General features: G+C 32.6%; 1 protein-coding gene across 2 annotated transcripts; it reads left to right on the top strand.

The window, feature by feature from the left end:
* The first annotated feature begins 10 nt into the window (after positions 1-10).
* LOC105673046 (O-acyltransferase like protein-like) lies at positions 11-19,148 on the top strand. 2 transcript variants are annotated; one of them, XM_067357221.1, is made up of 13 exons: positions 11-430; positions 3,840-4,706; positions 10,287-10,501; positions 11,180-11,406; positions 11,485-11,576; positions 11,970-12,151; positions 12,335-12,510; positions 13,151-13,319; positions 13,617-13,804; positions 14,482-14,614; positions 15,753-15,942; positions 16,050-16,192; positions 16,574-19,148. In XM_067357221.1, exons 2-13 carry the CDS (start codon positions 4,499-4,501, stop codon positions 17,000-17,002), a joined length of 2,352 nt encoding a protein of 783 aa, XP_067213322.1. In that variant the 5' UTR covers positions 11-430; positions 3,840-4,498; the 3' UTR covers positions 17,003-19,148. The 2 variants fall into 2 exon arrangements, with proteins under 2 accessions (XP_067213322.1, XP_067213321.1); XM_067357220.1 differs by having other exon boundaries at positions 11,910-12,151.
* The last annotated feature ends 108 nt before the right edge of the window (positions 19,149-19,256 follow it).

The raw sequence follows: 19,256 nt of genomic DNA, 5'->3' as shown, positions 1-19,256 counted from the left end.
AATGTTATTTACACAGCTGAATCAGCAATTAAGCATTTTGATAATGAATAATTTTATCCGTAATCAATCATTAAATAAAATCCGAAATAATCTCAGAATTCGATTTTCAAATCGATGACATCAATGATAAATCATGAAATGACCGATAATAATGCCTTTATACAGAATTTATCAACAAAGCTATTATTATTCGCACCTCTTTCTTTACCCCAAGGTGAATAAACTCGATTGTAGCCTCTCTAGTCTTATCGCGCTGGTTTAGAATTTGTGAAAAAAACAATAACAAGGACGAGAAGTATTTGAGAGAACTGATTGCAGTGCGTTAAAGGTGACAGATAAATAGACGTTTAATGCCCTCTTATAATCGGTCAGAGAGGTGACATTGATACAGCTTTCATTCGATGCGGAAGATAATGGGCAAATCCAAGAGGTAAGTATTTTATGTATATAATCTGTGCAAACGAGATTGCAGTAATATTTGTTATCGCGGCAAACATAATGTAACATTCGTGCGTTGAATGATTGAATCGCTCTGTGTCTCTCCGAACTTTGCAAGTGCGGTTTGCAGCCAAATGTTCCTCGGCTGTTCGGATGCTGCCTCTTCGATTTGGGCCTCACGAAAGGCATACGTTCGCGTTATATTTTTTTTTACTACAGAGTCGAGAAAGTCGAATACTCAAGTCAATGTCCCGAATCGCGTATTACGTAGAAGGGACTACATTTACAGCAGCCGGGGGCGAATTTCTTCACGAATCGATGCCGGTAGAAAATCATACGACGCAACTACACGAGAAATTCCACCGGGCCTCGAAACGGGATTTTAAGATTTCGTGTACTTTTTTGGTACTAGATAAGATATCTGCGTTTTGCCGTTTTTAAACCGCGCTTGTCACTTGTGCTTATCTCAATTATAGCAGTAAATAAAAAAATTATATACTATCAAGATTTGATTTGAATATTTAAATAAAACACAGTAATTTTTAATCGACGAAATTTAAATATATGATAAGTGTAATACATGTAAAAACAAAAACTAGACAGAGATTAGTTTCCTCTTGTTTAGCGCAACGATTACTTGCACAATTAACTCTCTTTCTTTCTCTATTTTAATGCATCATATATTAATAAATTATTATTATTATTGTTGAAAATCAAAGCAAAATTCTAATTCTAAATTGATGAGACAAAATAATTAATATACAAAATTCTATATATCAGCAATGTGTGAATTTTTAATGAGATGTTAAGAATGCGCAAGAAACGAGAAGAAACGATGTGAAAAGAAACGATGCAATCGTGGCTGGATAACTTTCAAAATGTTACTCGTGCAACTCAGCGATATCGGACACTTCATTTCTATCGATTATGATATCCAATACTGGCCTTGACCTGAACATATGCATATTTAGCGCAAATAAATGAGATTAAAGAATCCTTAGCCGAGTTGAATGCACAACAGTTGCCTTCTATGTATAATCTTTGACGGCTACACATTCATTTCAGATCGGCGGAACAGTGACTGATAGAGCAAATAAATCGTAATCGTTGCTGCGATTAATTTCGCATTATAATTCTTACAAAAATTATAGACGCGTGGAGAAGCAGCGGGTTTCTTCATTTAAAACTTCTTGAATCATTCTCGATGACTCTTTGTGTTTTTATATCCTTAACGTCCTTACTTTAATTTTTAGATAAAAAAGGAAGTTTATTTTGGAAGTTAAAAGATTTGTTACCTAATGGATCTAATCTATAAGAGTATTGTTACTTTTTTAAAATTTTTTATCGTATTCTATTCCTAAAATACGTTTCTTTTATATCATAAGAAATAATGATTATTTATCGAAAAACATGACCATTATGTGATAAAACTTTTAAACATTTTGTTTCGAACGTCACAAATAATACTTAAATCTATTTAATTAGTCAAAAGAATATTAAATAAAACACTTTCTTCGAAATTTGCCTGTACTTTTTATCTCTTGATTTTGAATGGTCCTTTATAATAATCTTTCGCAAAAAATTAATTTGATTTTATAATTTTTATTTAATACAGTGTATAAATAATCAATTTATATTAATTTAGTTTATAATAACATTAGTGTTTTGGGAAAAATTATTGTTGTTATTATTTGACTTAATGGAAAACCGAATTCCTATATCGATCTTGTATTTTTCCTATAATATCACTTTGATGAATATATTAAAATATACAGTTAGAAGTTAGAAAGAGAAAGGGAGAGAGAGAGAGAGAAAAAAAATTTGCTCTTTTCCTCTAAAGATGCCTTTTTACTTCGACGCTCAATTTCAACATTAGACATCATGTGACTAAAAATAACCAACTGTTGCAGTAGTTTTTGGTCAAATGATGTCTTCTTGATTGATATCGAGATTGATATCCACAAAATTCAAAACGTGTGCATGATAATGATTAAAATTTAACGATTTGGATGTGTATTCATCTCATATCGTTTTTAATGATATCCCGAGTTGAAAACCACGAGTTATAAAGTCGTATGCACGCTAACAAATTGAAGAGAATTAAAGATTTCAAGTCAATAAAGTTATTGATACGTAAATAAATCCCGTCCAATCTCAAATTTTGTTGTTAGAATTAGTAAAAAAATGTTAGAATTTTTATTATGACATATTACTGGCAAAAGAATTCTCTTTTCATAAAACTGAGAAGTAAGTAAATACATACTGATAAAAGATAATGTTATTTTTTTATTTCTTCAACATTGAAAACTTTTATAAAATTATTTTATTACACTCCCGCGATAAAATTAAGTTCAAACTACTAAAATTGAACTTTATTTGTCATAGTTTATTCCTATCAAACTATTTCTTATAGTTTAAGTTCTAAAAAAATGCTTATGCTGAAACATTTTCAATATAATATGTTAATAATTATTTTTGAATTTAAATTTTAAATATTGGTTAATAAATATAATAGTTAATTAAGTTGTAAGGGATAAAAATTCATATCAACTTTAACGTAAAAAATAATTCAATTTAATTTAATAAAAAATTAGCTTTTTTAGTCTATTATTTTATTCCAGTCTAATTTGATTTCCCGTTGCATTCTATTTTTCTCTAATTATTTTATTTCTCATTTAATATAATTTAATTTAATTCCATAAAAAATTATGATTTTTTGTAATAAATCGATCAAATATAATCGAGAGGGAGCGAAGAAAGGGGGGAGGGGGTGATAGATGTTACGTTTCTTATCTCGTCTGGGCTCTAATATTTATAATATCTTCGCTCAGCTGTTCATTGCGTGCGATAATCCATTCACAAGTTCTCACAAATTCTCTTTCAATGTCGCACAGTGAATAGACACATGTCACACATAAAAGATGCAAAATTCTAAATTTTCATGTAACAGCTCAACATTTTTTTGCCTAGTTATTGACCAATGTAAATTTTAAGAGTCCTTGCGAATAAACAGCCTTGAATGATGTCTTGTGTATTGCTTTGTTAACTCAATTTTCGTTATGGAATCGAACATCCCTAATCGATTAACAAATTGTATTTTCTTTCGTGTTCTTCTAAAGAAGTGCATATAAACAAATAATTCTAAGAAATTCTAAAAAAATACAATTTGTTAATCGAGGGATGTTCGATTCTCTCCAAATCGATTTTTTCTTAGATTCTCCTGGAAAAAAAAATTTATTTAGAAAATCGATTTAAAAAATAAGCTAGATGCTCGAAATTAATATGTTTGCCTAGTAACAGTATACTGTACTGTTTCTTGTTATTTTGTGCAATCTATCTATTGATTTTTAAATTAGTCAATTGAAGCTATACAGAGTTTATTTAAAAATTTTTGTTTTTAGGTAATTTTTTCTTAGAATTCCGCACTGTGTGTTCCATTTGCCGTTATCGAATTCCTGCTGTCGAATTACCACCGAGTGGCTTCCCACTTTCTTCATTTCTGTGGATATAATCCTCTCTTCATCGATAAGAGGAGACACGAGATGGCCACGGAGGAGTTCAGTATTGCCTTCTTTGCCCCCATCACAGCCTGTACGTTCATATATAAGTGAACGATTGACAGAATGTTCTACAGTCAGTCGCGTTTCTATCGTTTGCTTTAACGTTCTCGCGCAAAAAAATACACGTGTTTCCGGCGATAGTATAGCGCATGTGCAACGACTTTGATCATTTTTGTATCTGATTTTACGTTGTCTACCTGCTCGCTATGGCACCTGAAACGTATCATTTCCCTTCGTACAGTGCTCGACTGAGGAAGTGCTTCTAGAGAATTGCAGAAACGCAGATAATATAGTAACGCGAGTTAAACAATTAAAAACTAGAAAAGTAATTAATTAATTAATCTATAACAGTCAATTGTCGTTAATTTATAAAAAACTAGTAAAATTAGTTTGTAATATTACTTGAAGAGGAGAGCAATAACGCACGTGCGAAGTATTAATAGCCAGTTCAGAGAAGAGTGAAAATCGCAAAAGAAGAAAAGTAAAAAAACTTAAAAAAAATGAAATTAACGCAATTGAAATGGCGAAACGCAATTTTCTTATTCCTCGTATATTTGGGAGGAACTGTCGGAACAAGACCAGAAAGTATACTAGCAGACGTTTTTATGAAACCGTTTACATCCCACAATCTCACTTCACCAGAGTGTATCCGCGATAGCAATTATTATTTAAAGGACCTTGCCATTTATATTCCTTGGGCCCTTCAAAGTAAGTAAACTACAATGTAACTTAACGTAATTGTACATTTATGTAATATTTGCCTATTTTTAAGTATGTGATTGTCATGTAACGTGATCAATTTTCGTTTTTTCGTTAATGTTTCTAAAAGATTGTAAAAGATTAATTAAGGAATTTATGACCCTACGCTCTTTTGTAAAGGTTTATATCTATACAATGAGCTGTACTTGCTTGCACTGCGTATAACGTTTTTCTATTTCTACGAGTACAATAAGTCGTTAATTTTTCAAACGTAAAGTAGATCGACGCACATTGTTCGTGCCATGATATTTATTCCAATAGTTTTTAAAATATATTTGAATTCGATTATTTCATTATATCATCTTTAGTGTTTCCAAAATTTATTTATTATAAATCTTTATTTTAATTTTTATACATAATATATATTAGTAGATGGTGCCGTTAATCTAATTAAAACGTATATTTAGACTTTCAATAATTTAGTAATTTAAAACAGTGCTAGACACGATTTGCACATTTCGGTCGATTTTCGTAAGCGAATTTCCTACGAATTTCCTACATGAGAAAACGCACGCGGTCTTATGCATGAGGTTCCCGGGATTCTAACTGCCATCTTAAAGGACGGAAATGAAGGACTCTGATTGGCTCTGTTTCCCTTACGTTATGCCTTATGTAAAATATATGCCCTCTGTAGGCGGCTTTCAGTAAGAAGCCGATGGCGTTAGCTTACGAAAATCGATTTAAATAAATAAATAAATAAATTATATATTATATATATTAGATATATATAATATATAAATAATAAATTATATATAATATAATATTATAATAGATATATATAATATATAAATAATAAATTATATATAATATAATATTAATAATACATTGTACGTAATGATAATTATGTATAATAATTAAAATAAAGATTTGTAATAAATAAATGTTGGAAACACTAAAGATGATTTAACAAAATGATCGAAATGTTCAAATATATTTTAAAAAATATAGGAATAAATGTCACTGCACGAACAATGTGGCTATTATAAACCGATGAATTCTTCAAATTCCTACTATTAGAAATTGGTAAAAGTTTTTCGAACTAATAATAACAAAGAATTCTATGGAAAAGTAAGCTGTATATCCTGACCTGGCAACGATGCTTCCTATGATATAGGATTTTCAATGGAAAGTCACTTTAAGATATAGACATAACGAATAAATTACCTGAATCTTTTTAAATCTTTTGAATTTTTTCCGACAATGGATCATTTCAAAAATAAATATACCTATTCCTAGGTATACATTCATTGCCTTTGTATATTTATTGTGTCTTTGTATTACTTATTCATCTCCTGCACGTGCATTTCTAATGTGACTCAAGATTATTGTTATAGACAGTTATTGTTATGTGTCTCATTGTATTGTTCCGAAAGTGCCTTATTGTTATCCAAAACATCGTCTTGAATCAACAAAGGTCCGATGAGCAAGGAAAAATCCTCTAAAATTAAAATGCCCTTTTTTCACAAAGAATCAACGTGAATTTTTCACAAAGAATCAACGGTTTTTTTAGGTTTGGTATTTAAAAAAATGCTCTAAAATTAAAAATCATCTGATAATGGACCAAAACATTTTATCTTTTTTCCAGGTAGCACATGTTTTAGGTTTGGTATTTAAAAAATGCTCTAAAATTAAAAATCATCTAACAATAGACCAAAATATTTTATCTTTTTCCAGGTAGCACATGTTTTATATACCAAACTTAAAAAAAACCGTTGGTCCTTTGTGAAAACGTGAATTTTTCACAAAGAATCAACGATTTTTTTTAGGTTTGGTATTTAAAAAATGCTCTAAAATTAAAAATCATCTGATAATGGACCAAAACATTTTATCTTCTTTCCAGGCAGCACATGTTTTATATATCCTATATTGAAAATCTACAGTTCATGTTACGTACATAGATTACTAGCATTTCTATGCGTATCATGCATGAAACGGAATGCGCTCCCTGTATGTATGTATTGAAATCAGGCTACGTTAAGGAAACGTATATGAAACGAACATGTGCTGGAAAAATTTCTACTTTTTAACAGTTTTGTTTTTTAAATCAGACTTTTCAATTAGTTTGGAATATTATATATATTATATAACATATCACATATAATTATATAGTAAATAAGTCTAATTTTACAATATTCAATACAAGGATCTCGATATAAATAAAAGAGTAAAGAGAGTGATATAGACATTGAAGAGAAGGTCACATCAGTTACCGAAACAATTGTTATCAAAACAAATAATTAAAAAATTTTAACAAGATTTTGTGTATTTAAAAAAAATTTTTTCTCAAATATATACGTCGAATGTGTGTAGTTACGCAAATAATTATGTAAAAAAAAGATTAGCGTTCTAGAGTGAATCCTCAAACACAGTGTTTCTTGGATTCTATCTCTGTTTTATTAGTAACATTGACCTAATTTATTATCTTTATTTTACATTCCTTATTTCTATTTGTCAAGTTTGATTGAACCCTCGTCTTGTAGATAAAATGCAATTTCAGACGATGGCCCTCATCTATGTAATAATTATAATTATATCTACATTTATTTTATTGTTATTACTAATCAATGAATGAATTTCACAAGAAATAAATTAAAGTTATTGTTTTCTTAGCATAAAAAGAAGAAAAATGAGAAAGCTGATTAAAAATAATTTAAATTTGTGAGATCTGTTGGATCTTCGTTTGCATTTGATGAATGTATCAAAAACATACATTTCCACAATTAAATAAAGCAAGATTTAATCTCTTCAAGAATCTATCGTCTAAAAATTGAATTTAATAATAACCCTTTCAAAAAATATTGCATGTGTTATGTGCAATTTACATTAATTACGATTTTTTTATCTGAATGAAGATAACTCGAGTGCGCACGAGGGAAAGGCATTGAAAAGGAAAACGTTACATAATTTTTACGTATTGTTTTATCTTACGCGCAGTGTGAGAGTGCAAAACGAATGCGATTGCGCTTGAACGTGCAATAATTATCGGACATTGCATAATTATCGAGAGAAAAAGAGATTATCGGCGTATTATCAGTTTCGTATGATATCGCGCGAGTACACGTGCTATGGATATCGCTAATTACTAGATATCGATCTCCACGTCATCTCGTAGATAATGCGGCGAATTAAAAAGCTTGATTGTCACGATGATTCTTATCTCGTAATATGCGAGTTCAACGTACTCCGTAATGAGTATAAGTCGCAAAAATACGATAATGAAAAGTTTGAAGTTATCTTTTCAGATTCGTAGGTGAATAAACATACAATTTCAAGACTCAAATTATATTTTAATTGTTCTGTTTATCGCGAAATTCATTTGTCTTGATTGAATGCAGATTACAGACGTTTGTGAGGAAGAAAAGAAAAAGAGAGTTCCAGACAATATCGAAACCAAATTTGCGCACGATCGAAAGAACCTTGTATCCATTTTTGCAGACAAATTATATATATCGTCTCCGTGACACTTGGACTAGCACAGATTAAAGAGTGACATTGATCTGATTGATATTAATAGCATAATGCCGATCGGTGACAGCATCAGTTGTTACAAGGCGTTTAACCCACGCGTCGTCGTCGATGCACATGAATCTCGGACTGTTATGGATCATCGTTGAATAGATCGTCGCCGTTTTGCAATGCGACATATCGGCTTTTATCTCGCCGCGATAATTATTTAAAGGATGTTTACTGGTTATTCGTTCTTACGTCAATGCACAAACGCAGCATTCAATGAATATACAATGAATATACATATGAACGCTGATGCACTTTTACCCCTTTCAGTGTTTTGTAATGTTCAATGGATTTCTCCGTCAATATGTATCGCGCATCAGTGACTTTCTCCAAATTCTTACAAATAAATTAATAATTTAGATTAATTTTTAGAATTTTTCAGTTTCAATAAATTAATAAAAGCAAAATTATATATATAATTTTAATACAATGAGAAGAATTTATAATTTAATGATAATATGATTAAATTACGAGCTTCCGAGATTTACGAGATTGCATTATTGAATATTATTTTTTCTCATTTAAAGCATAAGAAGTTATGTGAAACGGCCGCGCCGAAAAGATTAATTCTCACCGGCGAACGCTCGCGGTGCTCGGATGATTAGCGTTAAAGCAGCGCGCTGTTAAGGGAAAGGCAATCAGTGATCTGCCGCGCACACGCTCACGGGAAAAACAATAATATTGACCGATGTAATTGGTATATGCGTCGTACGCGCAAGATCAAACTGGGTCAGCGAGATGCGTCCACGAGGCCGATGACCGTCCTTGCACATCAGAGCTCGCCTTCGATCGATCGATCTTTCCCTGTAGATCGCTCAATTGTCGGCACGTCTAATTCGCGCGATCCTTCGTATTGTTGCACGAGGATAAAAGTAGTCAAGTAGCGGATTTCGAGAGCATCGACAAACAACTTAACGGAAATCGCTGCTATATATTAATAGTTATTTTTCACTACTTCGCCGCGCCGGAGTCATCTGAGGACATTGACGTTGTCATGACGGCGTTATCGCGGATATCGCGTAATATGCATAAGAGCGCTCGCTGCGCCGCGCGCACTTGCGAAAAATGAAAAACTCGATCGTTGATACGACTTTTTTCCTTTTGTCCTAATCGGTCGGTCGACCTATTCACAATAACACGCGCGATTCCCGGCGATTGACCGATTCCGCGGATCGTTGATATCGGCGATGCACTTCCGCAGCTAATGTACTCGCGACATTGACGTTGCTCTGCGCGTCACGGCGCGATCACGAGTTCCAAGGAATCGCCTTGAAATCACGTTCCGAACACGAATGCCGGTGCATACGGATGACTGACAACATAGTCTCCGATAAAGAGCGTGTAAACGTCGATGACAAAGCGCGAAGAACTTGACAAACGGCTAAAGATTATTCATCGAAAATCGATGATTAATCTCTGGCGATCATTAGTCTTCGATTTGGATGCAAATGGCGAAAAAAATGAAACTGAATGAAAATGCTAGCTGATTGTCGCGTGGATTGAGGACAGAAGAACACCTTGACGCGTCGACTACACCTGTTTTAACCGGTTTCAAAGTGTGTTTATTATAAACAAGGCGGGCGGCATTATTGTTAAATGCCACAACCGAGACGCTAAATGTTCCTAATAGCCGGAAAAACTTAACAATAAGGTGCATCAAATATTGCAAATGGATTGATAATGGCAATTGTTACAAAGCGGAATGTCGCCAGCCAGTCGACAATACCCCTTTTTTCTCGCTAATACTTCTTTATCGCATCTCTCGCAGCACTCGAACCTAACATAAATTTACATCGCTGCGCGCGTGGCGCACTTGGTACATCATTTGTATTATTGTCAAAAGATTTCTCGCGAGAACCGCAACGATACCTCACAGTGTTGTTGAAAAAAACCTTAAAAGTTTCAGTTCAGTTTTAGTTTAGTTAAGATTTTGGAAAAATTAACGAACATTACAGTTGAAGATAGTCAAACGCTAGAAAATTTCGTTTAAAGAAGAAAAATTCTCTTCTGTTTCAGTGTACGACGCCTCGGTTAAAATACCATGGGGCGTGATCACCGGCAATTATAAACAGCTGGGTAATTTCGACGAATGTTTACGGGTGAAGAGTGACTACGGTTTCGTCGGACAGGCTTGCTATCCGAAGATACAATTCGAGATTACCGCGAATAATAATCAATCACACCGCGATTTAGATCTAGGAGATCTTCTTGTGAATGTTGCGATCGCATCGGTGAGTTCTTGTCATTATGGTTTATTTGTACGCAAGTGCATAAACCCCCGATTATTACGCCGGAATTACCCGGCACAAATAAATGGAACGTCGAAGATAAATATTATTCTTCATTTTAGCTTTTCTAGGTATTCTGAGAATCCTTATTGAACCTTGCATTTAAAAACTAAAATTTTATTCATTTATATTAATTTCGGCAGTGATATAAGTAAATGAAATTTAATATTTAAATGTAAATTGTGCAATATTCTATCATTTAGTTAATGTTAATCTGTATTATGCTTAATCAAATTTTCATTATTTGCATAAATTGATGAATGAATTTAATTCAATTTGTCTGATGAATAGAAAGGTGTAAAGTAATAGCTCCACGCAGCTTTGGAAAGATTTGTAAACGAGAGAGAGTGAGAGAGAGAGGAGGGGTGAAGGGGAGGGGGAGAGGGGCAGAAGGGGGAAGGGGGAGAAGCGAAAGTTCATTTAACAAATATAAAAGCGGGTCTAGCATAACTTAGAACCAGGATTGGGCAAATACATCATTAGGTATTTGAAATACAAAATATAAAATACTTATCAATCTTCAAAATACTAAGATTGACAGTATTTTGTATTTTGTATTTGAAATACTTAATGATGTATTTTGCCCTGCTTAGGACTAAATTTCAATGTTTTATGCCGTAGAATGCGACGAAATGGACCTCAGGAAAAACAGTCCTTTACGAATTGATGTGGTGCGTTCCGTCCACCTGCAGTCATTCCGACGTACGGGAAACTTTAGAGTTCGCATTGGATCCATTAAAAATCGAAGGACGTGTAGAGATGGAAATATATGTCCCCAAGGAATCCTGCTTTACAACGGAATCTATTCTTGAAAGTAAAACTTGGGACGTCTATGATTATTCTTACATGTAATTACGCGCTCTTATTATCATTTATCGATTTTTCCGCAAAAGTACGTTATTTCAAACAACAATGAAAAATTTTAGAGTGTTACTGATATTGGTTGCAATCACCCTTGTTGTAATCGGCACGACGTACGATATGATACAACAAAATCAGACTGCGTCGACACTAAACGGTGAGTAATACGTAAAAATATGATTCGAAAGCACAATGCAGATCTTTTTAATTTAGTTTCTTACATTTTTCTATATTTTATGTAACAAAATTAGTGACATTGCTAAATTGAAATCAATGAAAGAATTAATAACAACTTTGCAAAATTAATTTCACAAATTCACAAAATAAATTGTATTATTTGTAACAATTTGGATAAAACTAATTTCAAGAATTAAACAATGCTAATTATTGATTACCATCGGGATACTGTTCTACATAATTTACGATATATATAATGCAGTGTTAAACTGCTGCTACACATATTAACTATTGTACACATTTTTAAAAAAAGAAAAAGAAACAAGCGACCGCGATAGCGCTGTGAAGAAAAGTCAATGCGATTCTTTCGCAGATATCTTAACGTCGTTCTCCTTACGCAAGAACGTAAAGCAACTGTTGTCGACCGAGAGAAGCCGTGATTCTATTAGCTCCGCAGACGGTGTGCGCTGTATCAGCACATTTGAAATCATATGGGGTCATTCATATTACATATGGGGGACTAGTGTCCTAATAAACCTCTCGGAAATTCCACACGTGAGTAATTGACAATTTTTTTGCAATTGCAGGAATTAACACGAAATCACAATTGACACATTTATTCTCGACTTATCTATATCACCAATGGAATCGATCTTTTACATTAGAACAGCATGACTCTCTCAAAATTCTGCGCCTTAACTTTCCTTAATTGTGAAACCACTTTTATCCCCCGTAAAGATGCATTACAAATGGAGCAACATGCTAACGCTAAACGCGAACATCGTCACGGACACTTTCCTTCTTCTGAGCGGTATGCTGCTCTCTTACAACGAACTCAAGAGGAACCAAGCTAATCCTGACAATAAGTGGAATTTCAAAAATATAATATGGTTTTACGTTCATCGTTACGTAAGGTACGTACGCACACACACAGAAAAATACATACTGTATTTAAGTAAATATTACCTGTTTTAAGTATTTTATAAGTTCATATATCCGCAAATCTATCGTAAGTTCATTATAAGCATCAAATTTATTCAAAATATATTTTGATCCCAGTAAGTTTAATACTTTAATCAAGAATATTAAATTAGAAAAAGAATTCTATTTGCTTATTAAATTAACCAAATCTGACTTTTCTTCGATACAATTTTATAATATTCTTCACCAAAAAATAATTACTTCTTTCGAGTATATGATAATGAATTTATCAAAAATTTGTGATGAGTATATTTTAAGACTATTATCAAAAAAATATTCTTTATTAAAGATAATTATTACTTAAAAAAAGAAAAGTAAGCCGAGTAATTACTTTTTTTAGCAATAGAATGATATTTTTCTGTGTGCACAGTTCCGAACTGACTTTTCTTCGCGACCCTATTGAACTTTCAAACGCACAAATTACACCTGCAGATATTATACGACGTTATCTAAATTGATAAATTATGTAATTAAAACTATTTATTGTTAAATTACTTGATCTTTCAATTTCTGTTTTTTTTTTTGTCTCTTTAAATCATTGCTTCTTTTATTGATAATTTATTCTTTCATTAGATTGACGTCAGTCTACGTGTGGATAATCGGTTTCTACGCCACTCTATTCCATAAAATCAACACGGGTCCTCAGTGGGATCTTGTGGTCGGCGCCCAGAAAAACTTCTGTCGCGAGAGTTGGTGGACCAACCTGCTTTACATTAACAACATAGTCAAAGTGCCGGAAATGGTAAAACTGGCTTTTTGATTAACAGCTTCATACACGCATTTCCTTCGCTGTATATATTCTTGCTAAATACAACAGCAGCGTGAACAATAGTCGATGATAATTCTATATCATAGTCAAAGAATTGTAGAATATGTGATTCTTTAAAGCTTGTAAACGCTATATATTTTGTTGTTGTTGTAATAATCCGATTATTTTATTATTCTATTTAATATTTTCTCGTTTGCGTTTACTAACACTTATGCAAACACTATATTGCGCTTTTTTAATTTAACCTTTTCTTATTGTCTGCTTTTTTAGTGCATGAGCCAATCTTGGTACCTGTCATTGGATATGCAGCTTACTTGGTTGTCGCCGCTTTTTTTCTTTTGTATGCGGAAACGCTATTTCTACATTGTCACTGGCATCCTTTTATTATCATCGTTTTTTATAAACTTCTTTATAACCTTCGTTAATCAATTAACGGGTACCATGCTTTATTACAAGGAGTGAGTAGAAACTTTCAATTGTATTTTTATTATTTTACTAAAAATTTTTTCTCTTTCGATTATCATATTTTAATCTATTTTTCATTTAATTGTTTCATGTATTTATCGCATAAATTTTTTATTATATATATTTTTTTTGTCTCGATCTTTGACCACTACCATGGATCACAGATGATCCCTTGATATTTTGATTAATTCTCACGCGCAATGCTTATTTTATACTTTTGTTTTCTGAACTATTATTATTTCTGCAAGTTCTTTTAAAATTCCTATTGTTTAATTTTATGTTCTTTAAACAAATAAAATTGTTTTTGAAAAGCTATTTTTATTTTAGTTAATTATTTTTAGCAAACTTTTATGAGCGTCAGAAATTACGGGTATCAATTTCATGGTAGTAGTTAAAGGTTGAATTATATATCTGTATAAAATTCATCAAAAGTTTTGATACTGCAAACGCCTTTATAAATTAATTATCAAGCAATTATGAAAGAGCATGCAACTTTACTTATTGCGTGTCAATTGTGTTTATTTTTATGCATATAAAGTGCACAAAATTTTCAGTAATTTAATTTTTTTCGTGATCTCAATAGGATGTTATTATATTTTGTATTACATATTATTACACATATGTATTATTATATACACATATATTATATATATATTATTGTATTTCATAGACCGATAGACGACGTGGCCAATGTTTATCTAAAAATCTACATACATGTATACACTAGATTTGGACCCTACGTCATTGGTTATTTTCTAGGACGCATATTATATGAAACGCGTGGCAACGTCAAACTGCCTATCGTAAGTGTTCCACTTATATTATTATATGTATATTCAGCATTTATATTTTTATTGTGTATGTGTGTTTGTGTGTAATATTCGAAAAACAGATATTTGCCATGCACTTGCAACAAAATTGTAATTTTTTATATTGAATTTTGATAATAATAATGAATTTTTTATATTAAGGTGGTTCGAACGTGACAGTATTGACTAAAAGTAATGCTTTTGTAAAGAGATAATAGATTGAGAAATTCTTATTCATACACACGAAACTTTTAGCTATGATTTGTCCGAAATGCTACAGTTTGATATGGGTATTAAACTATATATTATGCATTGTCATGAATATGACAATGTATTGATTTATATTTATGAATTTCTAATCTGAAGTGTTGAGATTATTCTATTCTATTCGTAATTGTAATTTTCTTTATTATTAAATGTAAAATATGTCGACAAAAGTGAAACAGAAAATGGATTAACATTAATCTCATACGTCACAATAATGCAATATTGTCTTATTATATTAGTGCTTCGTCACTAAGTGATGTAATAAAAATCTTCAAATTTCAAACTTTAATTTCTCAATAATTAACAAGTAAATTATTGTTTTTTTTTAAGAAGCTTTATTATGAATTTATTTAGTATTAACTAGTTTCTTATCAAAACCGTAAGAATAGTTTTTTTATTGCAGCACATAATTAAACATAACATCGACTTTTGTCATAAAGTCTTCTATCCACTAGCGACAAACTTGCGGTATTTATTGTGAGAGTTGATGTCAACATCAGTGTAAACAGACCTGAGAGTGACCCAGCAAGTTTAATTTGCTTGCGACAGTCGATCTCAGTAAGTAAATGCTGTCAATAGCGTGAGCAACCGTTATAATTTCTCGGAAAGTTTGATTTTATTTAGACGTTATGAAGTGTTTAAAAGTTTAAAAATTGCAGACTCTGTGTAAAAGTTATATCTCAGTAATTAATAAGTCAATATCGTTGAAATTGTGAAATTATATTTATGAAGCCTCTAAATGCAAATGGTATAAATTTGAATAATTTCTTAAGAAAATTAATTTACGCTCGAACCACCTTAATAATTCTTGCTACTTTCACTTTTGAAAATGCTGTTACAAAATCGTTATGTCTTTCATATATAGTGGCAGGTGATTATCGGCTGGCTAATCGCTATTCCATCCTTTCTATTGGTCGTTTTTTGGCCGCGTTACATGTACTTCGATACGTATGAGTACAACGTATGGGAAGCAAGTTTTTACGCTGGTTTACATCGACTGATTTTTGCGACTGTAATCGGCTGGATCATCTTCTGTTGTGAGAACAATCACGCAGGTAATTATCGATCACGTGGGTGCCCGCGAGATAATCACTAAACTGGTTTATGTCAATATCGATGCACGCACCGACGCTCTATTAACTAATGTTCGTTTTTTTTCAAGGTTTTATAAAACACATCCTTTCTTGCCGCCTATGGATTCCGTTGAGCAAACTCTGCTTCTGCGCTTATCTTCTTCATTATATATTTATATTTTACGATGTCGGAAGCGTTCGAACTGCTGGCAATCTAACAACCAAAGATATGGTAAGAAGAAAACAACAATGTTCTAAAAACGTCTTAGCGGCTGTAACAAGAGCGGATCTATCATTAAATGACACTTAATATTCCAAATAATTCACTCAATATGAAAAATGTGACATCTAATAGTAATTAAAAATGTTTAATTATTAAACACGAATCTCTATGAAATTCATTCATTTAGTATTAAATAGAAAAAAGTTAAACACGGTGGAATAGTGCAAATTTTGAAAGTATATTGTAACATCACTATTTGCACATGGTTTTTCTATTCTTAATATTTTTTTTCCGATAATTTTCTTGATGCATTTAATATTAATTAAATTATGAGATTCAAAGTTCACGAATAATAAAAACAAGATACTAATTAATGTTCTCATTTGTCAGTGGTACAAATACATCACTATTGTGGTGTTAACATTTGTGACGTCCGTACCCGTCAGCCTTTGCTTAGAGATGCCTTTCCAGTCCATCTACTCCATCATCTGGAAACAGTTCTCCGGGTGTAAACAAAAAAGAAAATCGACAACGACGGACAAGCCGAATGTTGACTCTATAGAATGCGGCAATGAAGACAAGGAAATCTTTCAATCGAACGAGAAAATGTCCGACGAATCGTCGATTACATGCGACGATGTTAAAACTGAACAATCCGACGTTAATTGCGTTAGTGTTAACGACGTTAGTTGCGATAGTATACACGACATTAGTTGCGATAGTATACACGACATTAGTTGCGATAGTGAATGCAGCGTTTATCAGGAAATTGACGATACTGAAAAAAATCACGAAAATAAACTCGACAATGTACGTTAGGTACGTTATACATAAATTATCAAGGAAATTTCTACATATAGTGCAATGTACTTTTCTTCCTTCGGCGTTTAAGAGCACTTAATCGCGATTCCGAGCATCGATTTCTAGAGTCTCTTTCGTCGAATGACAACAATCTACTCCTGATTATCTCGCGGGCACCCACGTGATCGATAATACCTGCGTAATTGTTTTCACAGCAGAAGATGATCCAGCCGATTACAGTCGCAAAAATCAGTCGATGTAAACCAGCGTAAAAACTTGCTTCCCATACGTTGTACTCATACGCGTCGAAGTACATGTAACGCGGCCGAAAAGTGAACAACAGGCAAAGTTTTCCCGGTCTTGCTCGCGGTATCGATTACCTCCATGGAACACGCACAGACTCTGCATTGTTTTTCTCGACTTATTTTTATGTTAATTCGCCTGCTTTGTACATACACATAGGATGCAATATGTGTGTCCCCATCGTGAAGGAAAGGAAAAGTCAGCGTAAAAAGTCAGCGTACTTGATCTTCGTACCACCGAACTATTTTAATAATTTGACAAGCCAAGTTAGGCTAAGCTATTTTAATGTTTGCAAGTGAAAATTTATCATGAGTTCGCTGCTTCGAACAGAAGAGCAGAATGACGGCAAAGTAAAGTTTATTACCAATAATCCGTGTCATTATTTATTTAGGCCACTTTTACGCTGACATTTTTTTCCTTCAGAGATGCGGACACACATATTGCACCCTTTGAGTGAGAAGTGAGCGACTTAACGGCCATAAGTAAGCCGAGAAAACAATGCAGAGTCTGTGCGTGAACGGAAGTAATCGATACCACGAGTAAGACTGGGAAATTTGCCTGTTATCCACTTTTCGGAGAAGATTGTTGTCATTCAACGAAAGAGAGACTCTAGAAATCGATGCTCGAAATCGCGATTAAGTGCTCTGAAACGCTGAAAGAAGGAAAAATACATCGTACTATATGTGGGAATTTAATGATATTATTAGCGCACGAAGGGTTGGTGTTAATGCAGTCGCGACACGTGCGAAAAACACCTCGGGGACACATTCACTGCCGTGGGAAAGAGAAATGCGAATTTTCAGGAACTGCACTATTAAAGTTAAATGTACGCGAAAGGTTTTTCGTGCTGAGAAAGAGAGAGATTCTTTTAATTATTCAGTTCTAATTAAAAAAATAAATGTATTTATTAAAACTTTAATAACAATTAAAGATATTTCAATCTTGTGATTTTTTATATTTTATATAAACAAATAAATCTCCGAACAAAAGTTTGCTATTCGAAGTCTCTCAGCACGAAGAACCTTTCGCGTACATTTAATTTTAATAGCGCAGTTTCTGAAAATCCGCAAAAATTATTAAGCCCAAAAGTTATTTAATCTAGTTAAAAAAAAAGATAGTTTCACAAAAATTAATTTAATTTGTTTTACTTACAGCTAAAAGATTTTTATCAGTTTAATTAATTTTAAACTGACACTAATTCATCCAACAAAATTTGCCTAGACTTTTGCTCACTGATTAAATTTATAATAACAAATGACAAATTTAATTTAATGAATCTATCTTAATTATAGGAATATCTTTCTTGTTATTACATTAAAACACCGGTATATTCTATCGTTTCGTTAAAGGATTAGCACACAATCACAATCGATCGGACTGCACATTTGAAGTTGTGTGCACGTCCATATCTAAATGCATTTCGTAATTACGAAAGAATCGGCGGCGTGTCACGTTGTTACGTAAATTGGAGAGGGCTTGTGTCGAGTGTGGGGCACAAAGTATGCATTGCGGCACCCCATGGCGACAAATAGAGGGAATAGATTTCACCCGGATCATTATCCTCGGGGCAGCAAGTGGTCGACATCTGCGCGTTCGTTGCTTTTCCGCAATGAAAACGTTTACTGCTGCCCGCTGCTGCCCGCTGCTGCCGGAGGAAAACATTTATCTATTCTTTCCTGCGCTTTGGTTGGCTTTTTTTTCACGCGCCATTAGCATGCACAATGAGATGCGTAAACGAATCAGCGGGAAAGCATTATACTTCGGTGACAAATATTTAGATAGTATAGACGTTTAGTATTATAGACGTAGTTGATTTATCATAATTAAGCTAAAATAGAATAAAATGAACGTCTCAATTTCAGTTTATTCTTTATTTTATGATTCTGTTTCTGGTATATAGAACAATGTAATTTATATAAGTAAATTTTATATAATATAAATATAATTTATGGAACTAATATATATTTTT

The sequence above is a fragment of the Linepithema humile genome, chromosome 6, assembly GCF_040581485.1.
Source record: "Linepithema humile isolate Giens D197 chromosome 6, Lhum_UNIL_v1.0, whole genome shotgun sequence".
Classification (NCBI taxonomy): domain Eukaryota; kingdom Metazoa; phylum Arthropoda; class Insecta; order Hymenoptera; family Formicidae; genus Linepithema; species Linepithema humile.
The sequence above is the reverse complement of the archived record's forward strand: the minus strand, read 5'-3'. Positions and strand labels throughout refer to the sequence as shown.